The sequence below is a fragment of the Dendrobates tinctorius genome, unplaced genomic scaffold, assembly GCF_039654945.1.
Source record: "Dendrobates tinctorius isolate UK_male_01 unplaced genomic scaffold, ASM3965494v1 ptg000334l, whole genome shotgun sequence".
Lineage (NCBI taxonomy): Eukaryota > Metazoa > Chordata > Amphibia > Anura > Dendrobatidae > Dendrobates > Dendrobates tinctorius.
In genome coordinates, this window is record NW_027362000.1 from 4313675 (window position 1) to 4328646 (window position 14972).

General features: G+C 44.8%; 2 protein-coding genes across 5 annotated transcripts in view; both read left to right on the forward strand.

Moving 5' to 3' along the window:
- LOC141074845 (histamine H2 receptor-like) overlaps nt 1-14972 on the forward strand; it is a 221766-nt gene that overhangs the window by 87016 nt on the left and 119778 nt on the right. Inside the window, exons 2-4 of one of the 4 annotated variants that reach the window (XM_073562104.1) lie at nt 2160-2343; nt 2418-2489; nt 3354-3437. The exons of 1 other annotated variant lie outside the window; for it this stretch is intronic. The gene's annotated coding sequence lies outside the window, so the exon portion shown is untranslated. Of the gene's footprint in view, nt 1-2159; nt 3438-14972 lie in introns of all 4 variants that reach the window. 2 more of the 4 variants (XM_073562106.1, XM_073562103.1) reach the window with 2 other exon arrangements.
- LOC141074844 (uncharacterized) lies at nt 5097-10152 on the forward strand. The gene is made up of 3 exons (XM_073562102.1): nt 5097-7706; nt 7783-7936; nt 8060-10152. The coding sequence occupies exons 1-3, from the start codon at nt 7337-7339 to the stop codon at nt 8742-8744; spliced, it is 1209 nt and encodes a 402-aa protein (XP_073418203.1). The 5' UTR covers nt 5097-7336; the 3' UTR covers nt 8745-10152.

Genomic DNA, 14972 nt, shown 5'->3' on the forward strand with positions numbered 1-14972 from the left:
GGAGGGTAGCTCTGCTCAGTTTAGTGCAATGATATCATAGAGACCACAGGCTGAAGTCACCTCTTCTTTGGGGAGGAGGAAGGGAGGGAGAGATCCCTAGTATCCTCAGTGCCCTGGAGCTGTTGTGCTGAGGAGTGAAGTGAGATCAGCAGTCAGTGTTAGGCTACTTTCAGACATCAGTTTTTGTGCATCAGGCGCGATGCGGCGAAAAGTGTAAAAACCGGATCCAGCGCCTGTTGCCACCGGGTCCTGTTTTTTTCCCATAGAGTTTCATTATTGCCGCATCGCGCCGCATGCCTATGCGGCGTATCCGGGTTTTGCCGGATCCGGCAAAAACAGCCAGTCCGGCGTCTGGAAAAAACGTTGCATGTAACGTTTTTTGTCTGCGGTAAAAAACCGGATGACGCCGGATCCGGCGAAATCCATTTTTTTGTATAATGGTATCCTATGGACGCCGGATCCGGTGGAATCCGGTTTTTGCCTGATTCCAGCGCCGGATCCGGTTTTTGCACTGAGCATGCTCCAAAAAGTATCACATTTTGAGAAAAACACCTGCCAATCTCCACCCACTCTATTGAAAAGGTAGAGGGCATTCATCACACTGAATGCAGAGGAAGAGCTGACTGGATCCACACAGCCACAGGATCTGCTACATATCCACCAACCTACTGGATTTGCCAGCCAGACATCCACTAACCACCAACCAACTGGATTTGACAGCCATCCACTATTGGACATGCATCGATCAGGAGTTTGAGTGTGAGTTTCAAAATTTCCGTGCAAGCATAGGTCTTCGTTTTGTCTGTCTGCATGTCCTTGATTCACACAATCCACTGCGCCTATTGAAAACACGTTGACTGCCAAATTGAAATACCCAAGAGATGGCTATTTCAATATGGCACCCACTGCTGGTACCATGCCCTTCCACAGTACCACCAGCAGGTCCTTGGTGGTACCCCACCACTGCCACGGCTCCCCCCCGCCGCTGCTACTGATGGACATGCAGCTGTTGTTTACCCTCCCCCACTAGATCTGCCGATGCCTGCGCACCCATCCCCGTCACAGCCGGCAGGAAAGACTGTGGCTTGCGGCCTTTCCTGCTGACTTGTCACCACCATGACCCCCACAACCACCACTGGACCCATCCGCTGCAGAACCCCCATCACTGCCGTCACTGATGGCCACCACGCTGGAGTCCCATGCTGTACCTGCTGCTGCCTGCCCCCCCCCACACACACACACACACACGTATGTTGTTCTTACATTGTACTATTGCTTTTAAAAAGTTACAGCTGTGGTCATCAGTGTGGGGAGGGATTTTAATTGTGTAGGACAGTGCGATGTAGTTTGCGTGGTTGGGTGTGTGTATTTATGTGTAAATACTGTAGGGGGAGGTACCATATATACTCGTGTATATGCTGAGATGTTAAGACCATTTTTGGGGCTTAAACTCCCCCTCTTGGCTTATACACGGGTCATATACCTGTGGGTCGGAGGGGGAGCGGGGGTGTCACAGATCATACTTACCAGTCCTGCTGCCGTATCTGTAGCCTTGCTCGCTTCTCCACTGTGTCTCTTCCTGTCTTCAGCGGTAACGTGGTACCGCTCATCATTACCATTCCTGAATCTGTGCGATGTGACTATAGCGATATCCACCTCTCCTGGGTCCATTGCTGCTCACTGCGGTCTCTGCTGCATCCTATGTGGCGTTTAGGCAGCATGGGGTGCGTTGACGTGATAAGTGCACACCGCCCCTCTGCTGGCTGAACAGTCACTGACACAAGAAGTGGCAGACAGCGGAGATGGACCCACAAGAGGTTTTTTTTTTTGGGCCATCATATGGGGGCATATTCAATGGAGCAGCATATGGGGCCATAGTCTATGGATTCCACCCTGGGCTTATACAATAAGTGTTACCTTTTTTTGGGGCCAAAATTAGGGGTGTCGGCTTATACATGGGGCGGCTTATACACGAGTATATACAGATTAAGTTGTTAGAATTGTTTGCGATGGTTTGTTGTCCAAGCTGCATTTTATAGGGTGGTGAGAGTGGAATTCAAAATATCTTATTTTTTAATATTTTTGTTCTTTTGTTGGATTGTAAAAATCATTGTTGCACACATCACAAATATTAACTGCATCATGCTTGTTTCATGCAGGAAGTTTCCCAGGCCACCACTGCCAAAACCCTGCGTGAAGCTATTTCAACCCATAATGTAAGTATTAAGGCCTGAAAGCTTTAAATATGGTTTGTGTTGTAGGTAACAATTATTTGCACTTACAGATTTTCAGCCAGACATGTCTTCTTCTGGGAGCCCTCCCTCACATCGCCAGCGAAATGAGGTACACTTTTTTTTTTTTTTTGGCCAGGCCATTCTTGGTACACATAACCCTATATATGCATTCTTGTTTAATAGGAAGCTGAACCAGAGGGTCTCTCAGAAGGAGACGGACGTAGCGGAGAAATGCCTGGAGTGGGCTCCCCTAGTGTAAGTGTAGGGTCGAGCTTGACCGGGCTGGGGGTGGTCCCTCTGTGTACCGTGCAGTGTCGTACAGACACAAGATGGAGGCAAGTTTCGGGTGCAACAGATCCAAGTTTATTCTCTTGCCGTCCACCTGACGGCCTCACAGCACACCACGTTCCTCTTCAAGGCTCTCCAGTTACAGAATGCATCAATATACCATACTTTTTGCCGGGGACGTATATTTATGCACCGTCCCTTTACACTTAGTGATACTCTGGCAGCTCCGTCACCGTGGCTGCCTTAGGCCTGTACACCAACGGTAATGTTACTGATCAAATGTCGCTCCTTATACGGTATCCTCCACCCGGAGCCTCGTCTGTACTGCGGTACTTCGTGTCAGGACCGCCCCCCTGACTTCCTTTCTCCTCAGTCCCCTGGTTAGGTTCTCTTCACAGTGCACCAACTGTCACAGTCTCCTTGTCACTTGAGCTCCCACTGAGGACTGGAATCTTCTGGAACCCTCCTGTCAAATTTATAACTTTCCTACTTCTCTGTAACTCCGCCCCCCATGACCAACGGTTTCTTAACCCTAAGCTGATGTCAAGTCCTGTGCTCATACTCCTCCCTGCCCTCTAATGTCAATTCCAGGTACTGCACGTCACCTACACTTTCCTAGCTGTTTTCCCTTCTGTCATAACTGATATCCTGCCTGACAAGTGCAAACCTCTTTGAAACCTGACCAGTCAGTCCGTCCGTCAGGTCACCTCACCTTCCCTACATAAGTGTCTTTGCATGCATTGCAAGATGTTCATACACATCACTGGACTCAAAAAACAGGTCAACATAACAGCATTTAATTTTCCTTTTCTTGTTGTTTTTTTATTAAAGGCTTCTGAATCTGTTGCTCATCGGAGAGTTCCTCAAAGTGCCTCCCAGAGTCGTCGGCAACCACGTCGGGGCGGTCGCCATAGAGTAATTTTTTTTTGGTATTTTGTGGTTTGTAATTAATGCTGTGATTGTTATGCTTACCTTATTTCTCTTTAACCCCTTACCTACAATGGACGTAATATTCCGTCCATGTGACCCTGGACCTAATTTCCATGGACGGGATAGTACATCACAGCGATCAGCGGCGCCCACGTGGTGAGCGCCGCTGATCGCGGCCGGGTGTCAGCTGATTATCACAGCTGACACCCAGCACAATGTGTCAGGGGTGGTCACGGACCGCGCCCGACACGTTAACCCCTTGCATACCGCAATCAAACACGATCGCGGTGTACCGGGGGGTTAAAGGGAAGCATCGGCAGGGAGGGGGCTCCCTCCGTGCTTCCCTGAGCCCCCCATGGCAGTGCAATGTGCAGCGCTGCTGCGGGGGGCTCTTTCCCTGCAGGCCCCCGAATCCAAGATGGCGACGTGGACCTTCGGGGGCCTGCAGGTAGCTGGCTTCCTCAGTGCCTGCAAAGCGCAGGCAAAGACGAAGCCTTTGTAGTGCCTGTGACAGATCGCTGATCTGTCACAGTGATCTGTGATGTGACAGATCAACGATCTGTCACAGGACAGTGATGTCCCACCTGGAACTATGTAATAAAGTAAAAAAAAAATAAAAAAAAAGTGTAAAAATAATTTTTAAAAAATCGCTAAATAAACTAAAAAAAAAAAATATTCCCAAATAAATTCATTTTTTGGAAATAAAAAAAAAACAATAAAAGTGCACATATTTGGTATCGTCGCGTCCGTAATGACCCGCCCTATAAAACTGTTCCATTACTTAACCCCTTTAGCGAACCCCTTAAAAAATAAAAATAAAAATCGAAGCAAAAAATAATGATTTATTATCATACCGCCGAACAAAAAGTGCAATAACACGCGATCAAAAAGTCGCATATAAATATCCATGGTACCGTTGAAAACGTCATCTTGTCCTGCAAAAAACAAGCCACCATACAGCATCATCAGCAAAAAAATAAAAAAGTTATAGCTCGCAGAATAAAGCGATGCAAAAATAATTATGTTTTATATAAAATTGTTTTCATTGCATAAAACCGACAAAGCATAAAAAAACGACCTAAATGAGGTATCGCTGTAACTGTACTGACACGAAGAATAAAACCGCTTTATCAATTTTACCGCACGCGGAATGGTGTAAACGCACCCCCCAAAAGAAATTCATGAAACGCTGGTGTTTGTTCATTCTGCATCCCAAAAATCGGAATAAAAAGCGATCAAAAGATGTCACGTGCCCAAAAATGGTACCAATGAAAACGTCAACTCGTCCCGCAAAAAATAAGACCTCACATGACTCGGTGAGTCAAAATATGGAAAAATTATAGCTCTCAATATGTGGTGATGCAAAAACTATTTTTACAATAAAAAGCGTCTTTTAGCGTGCGACAGCCGCCAAACATAAAAACCGCCATAAACAGTAAATCAAACCCCCCGTTATCACCCCCTTAGTTAGGGAAAAATAATAAAATTAAAAGAAAATGTATTTATTTCCATTTTCCCATTAGGGTTAGGGCTAGGGCTAGAGGTAGGTCTGAGATTAGGGTTAGGGCTCGGGTTAGGGTTAGGGCTGAGATTAGGGTTAGGGCTAGGGTTAGGGCTGAGATTAGGGTTAGGGGTGTGTTGGGGTTAGGGTTGGAGTTATAATTGGGGGTTTCCACTGTTTGGGCATATCAGGTGCTCTCCAAATGCAACATGGTGTCTGATCTCAATTCCAGCCAATTCTGCGTTGAAAAAGTCAAATGGTGCTCCTTCCCTTCCAAGCTCTGCCAGGCGCCCAAACAGTGGTTTACCCCCACATATGGGGTATCAGCCTACTCAGGACAAATTGCAAAATAACTTTTCGGGTCCAATTTCTCCTGTTACCCTTAGGAAAATAAAAAATTGGGGGCAAAAATATCATTTTTGTGGAAAAAAATGATTTTTTTATTTTCTCGCCCGGGTGTTATAAACTTCTGTGAAGCACTTGGGGGTTCAAAGTGCTCACCACACATCTATATAAGTTCCGTGGGTGGTCTAGTTTCCAAAATGGGGTCACTTGTGAGGAGTTTCAATAGTTTAGGTACATCAGGGGCTCTCCAAACGCACATGACACCCGCAGACCATTCCATCAAAGTCTACATTCCAAAACGTCACTACTTCCCTCCTGACCCCCGACGTGTGCCCATACAGTAGTTTTCTCCCACATATGAGGTATCAGCGTACTCAGGACAAATTGGACAACAACTTTTGGGGTCCAATTTCTCCTGTTACCCTTGGGAAAATAAAAAAATTGGGACTAAAAGATCATGTTTGTTGAAAAAATACGATTTTTTTATTTTCACACCCGGTTGTTATAAACTTCTGTGAAGCACTGGGGGGTTCAAAGTGCTCACCACACATTTAGATAAGTTCCTTGGGGGGTCTAGTTTCCAAAATGGTGTCATTTGTGGGGGGGTTTCACTGTTTTGGTACATCAGGGGCTTTCCAAACGCGACATGGTGTCCGATCTCAATTCCATCCAAAAACGTCAAATGGCGCTGCTTCCCTTCCGAGCTCTGCCATGCGCCCAAATAGTGGTTTACCCCCACATGTGGGGTATCAGCGTACTCAGGACAAATTGCACAATAACTTTTAGCATCCTGTTACCCCTGGAAAAATGAGAATTGAGGGTGAAAAGATCATTTTTTTGGGAAAAATATGATTTTTTAATTGTACGGCTGTACGTTATAAACTTCTGTGAAGCCCTTGGGGGTTCAAAGTTCCCACCACACATCTAGATAAGTTATTTGGGGGGTCTAGTTTCCAAAATGGTGTCATTTGTGCGGAATTTCCACTGTTTGGTACATCAGGGGTTTTCCAATCGCGACATGGTGTCCGATCTCAATTCCAGCCAAAAAAGTCAAATGGCGCTGCTTCCCTTCTGAGCTCTGCCATGCGCCCAAATAGTCGTTTACACCCACATATGGGGTATCAGCGTACTCAGGACAAATTGTAGAATAACTTTTAGGGTCCTGTTACCCTTGGGAAAATAAAAATTGGGGGTGAAAAGATCATTTTTGTGGAAAAAATATGATTTTTTAATTGTACCGCTGTACGTTATAAACTTCTGTGAAACCCTTGTGGGTTCAAAGTTCTCACCACACATCTAGATAAGTTCCTTGGGGGGGTCTAGTTTCCAAAATGGGGTCACTTTTGGGGTGTTTCCACTGTTTAGGTACATCAGGGGCTCTCCAAACGTGACATGGCGTCCGATCTGAATTCCAGCCAATTTTTCATTGAAAAAGTCAAACGGCGCTCCTTCCCTTCTGAGCTCTGCCATGCGCCGAAACAGTGGTTCCCCCCCACATATCAGGTAACAGCTTACTCAGGACAAACTGCACAATAACTTTTGCAGTCCAATTTCTCCTGTTACCCTTGGTAAAATAAAAAAAGTTAAATGTTCATTTTTTTTAAAAAATATTAAAAAAAATTCCTGACGCACCTGAAGGGTTAATAAACTTATTGAATGTGGTTTTGAGCACCTTAAGGGGTGCAGTTTTTAGAATGGTGTCACTTTTGGGTATTTTTTATCATATAGACCCCTCAAAGTGGCTTCAAATGTGATGTGGTCCATAAAAATAAAATGGTGTTGCAAAAATGAGAAATTGCTGGTGAACTTTTAACCCTTATAACTTCCTAACAAAAAAAATTGTGGTTCCAAAATTGTGCTGATGTAAAGTAATCATGTGGGAAATGTTATTTATTAAGTTTTTTGTGTGCCGTATCTCTGTGATTAAAGGGCATAAAAATTCAAAGTTGGAAAATTGTGAAATTTTAAAAATTTTCGCCAAATTTCCATTTTTTTCACAAATAAACGCAAGTTATTTGAATTAAATTTTACCACTATCATGAAGTACAATATGTCACAAGAAAACAATGTCAGAATCACCGGGATCCATGGAAGCGTTTCAGAGTTATTACCTCATAAAGGGACAGTGGTCAGAATTGTAAAAATTGGCCCGGTCATGAACGTGCAAACCACCCTTGGTAGTGAAGGGGTTAAACAGGCTTCAGAGCGTGCTCACGAATCCGATAGTGAGGGTGTAGCTATTGATGTGGACCTCCTAATTGATATGGTGAGAGATCGTGAGCCGCCTTGGAATTTGGCGGACCGCTTCCATGCGGATGCTTGTGTTACTAGACGACTCTGGGAGGAAGTGTGCCAGGCTGTGGTATCTAACTGGGAGGAACTCCATTCTCGGGCACAGAAAGAACAGCGTAAGTATTCACATTTCAGTAATGTTTCTGGATGTATTGGGCTTGATCCTAACCATTTTGTGTTTTCACTTTTCAGGGGAAAGAGTTCAGTTGTGGTGGCGGTCAATGCGGGATCGCTTCAAGAAGGAGTTCAACAAAGAGATGCAGGCTCCCAGCAGATCAGGATGCAGGAGCTGCTATAAATATGCCCAGGCCCTGTCGTTTCTCCGATCAACTATGGTGACAAGAAGGTAAAAATTCCTACCAGAAGTTACAAAATAAAAAATGTTAAAATGTGTAACCTTTTTTTTGGCAGCCAGGGCTAATGAATATCATGATATTAATGTCTATTTTTTTTCTACATTTTTCAACAGCACCTTCAGCAGCACGCGGGAGCCTGCATTGCACCCTTCTGGAGCGATTCCCCAGGAGGCCGTCACTGGGGACCACGACATACCCAACCCCTCTGCACCCTCCCTGCCTTCCCTTGTGTGTGATCCCTCAGCCCCATCAACCTCTGCTGGAGCATCTGTGCAGGCTTCATTACATGAAGCTGCTGTTGACGAGGTAGGCTTACCTTTACCTCACCCCTCTGACACAGCTGCCCTCTATAGAACCCCATTGAGTTCTGGGCGGCTGCGTCACCGGGGTCAGGAAAGGCAGTTAGCTACGGAGTTTTTGCATCTACATGCATCCTTTCAAAACGCTATGAAAGTCATGACCCAGCAAATGTCTGCTGGGTTCAATCTTGTTGGTATAGAGGTGCCTGATTTAAGGACGCGTGTTGAAAGGATGCATCTAGATGCAAATAAAGCGCCGCATCCTTTTTTCAAAGCTGTAATTGAGCGCCTTGACAACCTAACTCCTGAACAGCAGCTGCATGTAATGCAAGCCTGCCAGGTGGCCTTAGCACAGGTAACATCAGTAGCCCCTACAACCGGCCCAGTAGTTGCTCCAGGCCCGGTCCTTCCTACCCCTCCTGTACAATACCATTTTACCCAGTACCAACCTCCTGCCCCTTTCCAGTCTCCTTCCCCGTACCAGTTCCCTTCTTATTAGAAGGACAGATTAAGAAAAAGCAGATGAATAAATCCTGTGGGGATTCCTAGTGCCAGCAGGGTCCAGATGAGGCCTGTAGCTGTGGTGAGAGTCATGGGCCTCAGTTTGAGTAATCCAGAATCAAGTGGGATATTTCAATCCAGGATTAGCCAACTGGTCCATCTTGGGCTCAAAATGGTCCATATATGTTCCTTTTTAAATCTGCAAATCACAAAGGCTGCTTTTACACTTTCCGTATTTTTTGCGGCTGCAAAAAGTTAGCGGGGCGCCATGTTTTTTTCCCAAACACTATGGAATACGCAAAACCGGAAGTGACGGCGCGCCGTCAAACTTCCGTTTGTTTTTGCAGCCGCATTGATTTACAATGGGGGCCGTGTCCGTACACTATAAAAAAGATCGAGCAAGCTCTATCTTTTATCACGGCTGCAAAAACGGCCGTACGGCACACGGCGCACCATGTAATTTTTGCGGGCCGATTTTGTGGCCCCCATAGAAATGCATTGGGGCCGCAAAATCGGCCCGCAAAAATGCAGTAAGTGTAAAACCAGCCTAAGCAACATGTGCATGAGACTTTAGGATTCTCATTCACTTTGCTGGCATCAGGAAACCTTTCGGGTTTTGTGATAAATCTTCGCAGAAAAAATTTAGGCCAAAACGCGACAAATCTGCACCGTGTGCACAGGCCCTAGAATTAACGGAGACATCAGAGCATCCAGACTCATCAAACGTGTTATTATGGCTATTCTTGATGCAGAATATATGGGACATATTCATTACACATGTTATCAATTCCCATAATTACCTTCCAATAATGGAATCCATTAAACAAAATGTTGAGTTAAACACGACAGTTCTTCACACATTACAGTGGATAAGAGGAACATTATTAGAAATAAATCTCCTTGCTCGAGTGATCCGCCTGACTTGTCAGAGATTTATGGCTTTAGGTAAACTTCTTCTTAGGAGTCATTAAAGCACATGGGACTTCTTCAATGCCTCTCGTAGAGCTGATCCTCAATGGTTGCGGATTAAAACACGATTAGAAATTGATGAGGATCGCAATCATGAGTGGACGTAGACATCACACCTACACGCTATCTGAAAATAGAGGAGAGGCTGTAGAAAATGTAAACCCTTCCAAGGAGGATATGTTCTACCAAATCCTGCAGCGGAACCCTGCCTCATCTGACACCTCCAGAAAGGCTTGTAGGACAGCATTCATTGGTACGTTATATTTCGTAACATTAATTCTGTGTCTTTTATTAAATACAAATCACTTTACACCAGTTTTTGGCCAATACTGTTCCTTAAAAATTTACAAATCATGAGCATAACTTTTTCAAAAGTTTGCCCCTTTTTTTCGACATTGCCAACAACATTTGTAAGGGGTGCGTTGGATGATGTGGTTTGCCCCTTTAAGTAAAGGGACAGAGTGATCTCACCACTAAGGGACAGTAAAAGTAATGGAAATGGACATCAGCAACAATTCAAGTTGATATTCCTCAATGGAAGACAATAAACTTGATGAACAGAAACTGATGGTTGGTATACAGCAATGAGTCAACAATGGCAACACTTTGCTGGCACTTGGTACTCTCATCCAAGAGGGCTAATCTCTTCCTCCTGGGGTAGAGTACAACGTAGCTCCCATCTGTCCAGAAACAGTGAGACTGTCTCTGTTTGAAGGGGGATGTTCCGTTAGGTCAGGGTTTTGTCCTGACTTCCACCAACTTCTCTTCAACGTCTTTATTGCTCTTCCTCCCTTGGGGGGGGGGGCAGCATCTTTGCTCTGCTCTTAAATTCAGTAAAAAAATATCTTCTTGTGATCTGGTCGTCCTAGAGGATAGAACCCATGACTAGAGATGAGCGACTTTGCCTTTTTTAGGGTCTAGTCAGGTTTCATGAAACCCGACTTTCTCAAAAGTCGAGTCGAACGAAATCGGCCGACTATCGGGAAAAGTCGAAGGTCCAACTGAAGCACGAAAACCAATGCAAGTCAATGGGGAAGCAAAGTCGGCAGGGAGTGGAGGACAGTAAACACACCTACGTGCCGGACAGCTTTTTTAAAGCACGCGAATACTCTCTCTCTCCGGACGCTGCACATGTCATCTCGTTGCCCACAGTGTACATCCTTGCTCAGTGGCTGAAAAAAGTCACTTGCAAGCATTCTGGGAAATCCGACTTTGGCGCTCATTTTGCCGACCGCATGGCCGACTTCACGCTGTGGTCGGGTTTCGGTCGGCGAAACCCGACTTTGCCATAAGTCGGCGACTTATGAATCTGGCCGACCTGTTTCACTCAACTCAACCCATGACCTCTCTTTTTTTCAGGCAGCAGCTATAGCTATAAGCCACATTCATCAGCAGAGGAGGATTTGTATACTTGAGCTGTATTGCAGACTCTGAACCCGCAGGCAGATTATACTTGTACATAGAGATACATGTGATTATAGCTGTGTATTTCTAAATTCTAGAGCGAAAATAAAAGCCAGAGTTTTTTTCTTCCTATAACAGTATTAAATTTTTTGTAAAAATCTATTACAATAATACTATTTTCTTGCCATTTTGACGCCATGGGATGTAAACCCACAACCTCTATCATTGCAGGTAGAAACTAAACCCATGAGCCACAGGCTGCCTTGAAAATGCAGGGAGAATTTTGTAATTTTTAAACTCTGAACTCACAGGCAGATTATATTGGTACATAAAGAGACATCTGTGCATAGCAGTGTGTTTCTGTGTCCCTGTATTCTAGAGGTGAGGAAAAGTCAGATTTTTATTCTTTCTATAACATTACTAGTGATGAGCTTAGTATACTCGTTGCTTGGGTTTTCCCGAGCATGCTCTGGTGTCCACCGAGTATTTTGGCATGCTCGGAGATTTAGTTTCTGTTGACGCAGCTGCATGATTTGTGCCTGCTGGACAGGCTGAATACATGTGGGGATTCTTTAACAAAGAGGCATTCCCCACATGTATTCAGGCTGTGCAGCTGCCACAAATCATGCAGCTGCGTCGACAGAAAACTAAATCTCCGAGCACCCCAAAATACTCGGAGGACACCCGAGCATGAACGAGAAAACCCGAGCAATGAGTACACTCACTCATCACTAAACATTACTAAAAAAAAATGAAAAACAATTATAAAAATGTCATTTTTACTGCGCTTTTTAATAAAGTAATAAACATCAGAAACCATCAAATAGCAGATATATTTGGTGTCCCTGTAATCGTAACACACCGCACAACGCTGCGATCAGATTACTTATGGTGATCAGTAAATGGCGATGTGATTTTTTTTTGTATTAAACCCATAAAAAAATTTAGCGCTGTGGCCCATGTTCACATGTAGCATAGATGCTGCGGTTTTCGTACTGCTTTTTTTCTGCGGGTATCCGCACCAGGCGATGCAATAACAATCTGCTCTGATTATTGTGTACTTGCTGTGTTGTTTTACACCCCCCCTTTTTGGTGCAGATGTGAATCCACTTTTTAATGTAGTTTTTAAAGTACAGAAAGCTGTGGCTGTTTTTTTTTTTTTCTGCAGAGGCTTTAATGTGGACCCTAAAAAAATGTTTTCTCGACTATAAAAAACACATTACAAATTTTGGTTCACATCTGCACCAATAATGCCTTAAAGGGAATCTGTCACCCTTTTTTTGCCCTATTAGCTGCCGGCATAGACATCGGGGGCTTATCTACAGCATTCTGTAATGCTGTAGATAAGCCCCCGATGTAACCTGAAAGAGAAGAAAAACACGTTATATTATACTCACCGAGGTGGGCTGTCCGGTCCGATGGGAGTTGCAGTCCGGTCCGGCGCCTCCCTTCTTCATGCGATGATGTCCTCTTCTCCCATCCTGTATTGGCTCTGGCGCAGGCGCATTGCTCTGCCCTGTTGAGGGCAGAGCAGAATTCTGTATTGCGCAGGTGCCAGACCTCTCCCGACGCCTGCACACTACAGGACTCTGCTCTGCCCTCAACAGGGCAGAGCAATGCGCCTGCGCCAGAGCCAATACAGGATGGGAGAAGAGGACATCATCGCATGAAGAAAGGAGGCGCCGGACGGGACTGCAACACCCATCGGACCGGACAGCCCACCTCGGTGAGTATAATATAACGTGTTTTTCTTCTCTTTCAGGTTACATCGGGGGCTTATCTACAACATTACAGAATGCTGTAGATAAGCCCCCGATGTCTATGCCGGCAGCTGCAAGGCCAAAAAAAGGGTGACAGATTCCCTTTAAATAACAAAGAAATGGCATAAAAAAGGCAGGAAAAAATGGAATAATCACCACCCCTTCTTGCATCTCCTCCTGCCAGGGTAGAAAGAAAAGGTAAATAACTAGGAGTGTGACCAAAATTTGCCATGGTGATTTGTCCCACTTTGTGTTCTGTGAAAGTTGAGAGGCATGGTACAAGATTTAGAGTATATGCTCCTCTTTAGCTGTAACTAGTCAGTCACCCCCTTTCTTGCTATCTAGGTATCAGCCATATATATATATATATATATATATATATATATATGGACTATAGGAGCTACGGACAGACATGCCGTGCCAGCTTTACATAATTCAATATTTCACACAGCAGCTCAGTGTGTTAACTCTTTATGCTCTGCATTCATAACTTCAGACATCACTCTTGCTACTCAGTGGTATCCGGTCAGGGGATGTTAAACCTGGGGATTACCTCCAAGAAGCTTCTTAGCAATCTGTCACATAAACATGCAACCCTTTACTAGATCTTTTGCTCTGTTTTCGCAGCATATATATAGAACAACACCTTTACTAATGGCCCAAATATGATGCATATTAGAAAACTAGATGGAGGCCCAATGCTATCGCATCAGGAGGGCACAGTGCTCTGCACGCGGGATTTCTGTTACAAACAGAGAGTTACTCACCTTCCAACGGCCCCCGATCTCCTCTCCATGCTCCCGGTATCTTCCGGTCCCAGTAATGCTTAGCACGAAGGACCGGAGATGACGTCACTCTCGCGAGAGCGCGACGTCATCAGCGGTCTTTCGCGCAAAACATTACTGGGACCAGAAGATGCCGGTCGCTTGGTGAGAGGAGCAAAAGGTGAGTATATCACTATTTTTTATTTTAATTCTATTTTTTACAGATCTTCCGACGATAGCGGTGGCGTTCGTCGTTTGAATTCCATGCCAATTCGCTGCCAGACTGCGCCTGTCACTGATTGGTCGCGCCCGGCCGGCCGCGACCAATTAGTGACGCGGGATTTCCGTTACAGACAGAAGTAGACGATTATATAGTAGATAATATGTATACTTATCCTGGACTGGCTCAGCTTCAGGAATGTGAGCCCTATGCACCCTGCCAGTATCATGATGTACAGTTAGGTCCATATATATTTGGACAGAGACAACATTTTTCTAATTTTGGTTCTAGACATTACCACAATGAATTTTAAACAAAACAATTCAGATGCAGTTGAAGTTCAGACTTTCATCTTTCATTTGAGGGTATCCACATTAAAATTGGATGAAGGGTTTAGGAGTTTCAGCTACTTAACATGTGCCGCCCTCTTTTTAAAGGGACCAAAAGTAATTGGACAGATTAAATAAATGTAAATAAAATGTTCATTTCTAGTACTTGGTTGAAGACACTTTGTTGGCAATGACTGCCTGAAGTCTTGAACTCATAGACATCACCAGACTCTGTGTTTCCTCCTTTTTGATGCTCTGCCAGGCCTTCACTGCGGTGGTTTTCAGTTGCTGTTTGTTTGTGGGCCTTTCTGTCTGAAGTTTAGTCTTTAACAAGTGAAATGCATGCTCAGTTGGGTTGAGATCAGGTGACTGACTTGGCCATTCAAGAATATTCCACTTCTTTGCTTTAATAAACTCCTGGGTTGCTTTGGCTTTATGTTTTGGGTCATTGTCCATCTGTAGTATGAAACGACGACCAATCAGTTTGGCTGCATTTGGCTGGATCTGAGCACACAGTATGGCTCTGAATACCTCAGAATTCATTCGGCTGCTTCTGTCCTGTGTCACATCATCAATAAACACTAGTGACCCAGTGCCACTGGCAGCCATGCATGCCCAAGCCATCACACTGCCTCCGCCGTGTTTTACAGATGATGTGGTATGCTTTGGATCATGAGCTGTACCACGCCTTCACCATACTTTTCTCTTTCCATCATTCTGGTAGAGGTTGATCTTGGTTTCATCTGTCCAAAGAATGTTCTTCCAGAACTGTGCTGGCTT

Bases quoted from the DNA above. Each gene is read 5' to 3' on its own strand.
- LOC141074844 (XM_073562102.1), top strand. From the start codon at position 7,337: ATGAAGTACAATATGTCACAAGAAAACAATGTCAGAATCACCGGGATC. The intron at 7,707-7,782 runs GTAAGTATTCAC...TTCACTTTTCAG, and splicing joins TCGGGCACAGAAAGAACAGC to GGGAAAGAGTTCAGTTGTGG. The intron at 7,937-8,059 runs GTAAAAATTCCT...ATTTTTCAACAG, and splicing joins TCAACTATGGTGACAAGAAG to CACCTTCAGCAGCACGCGGG.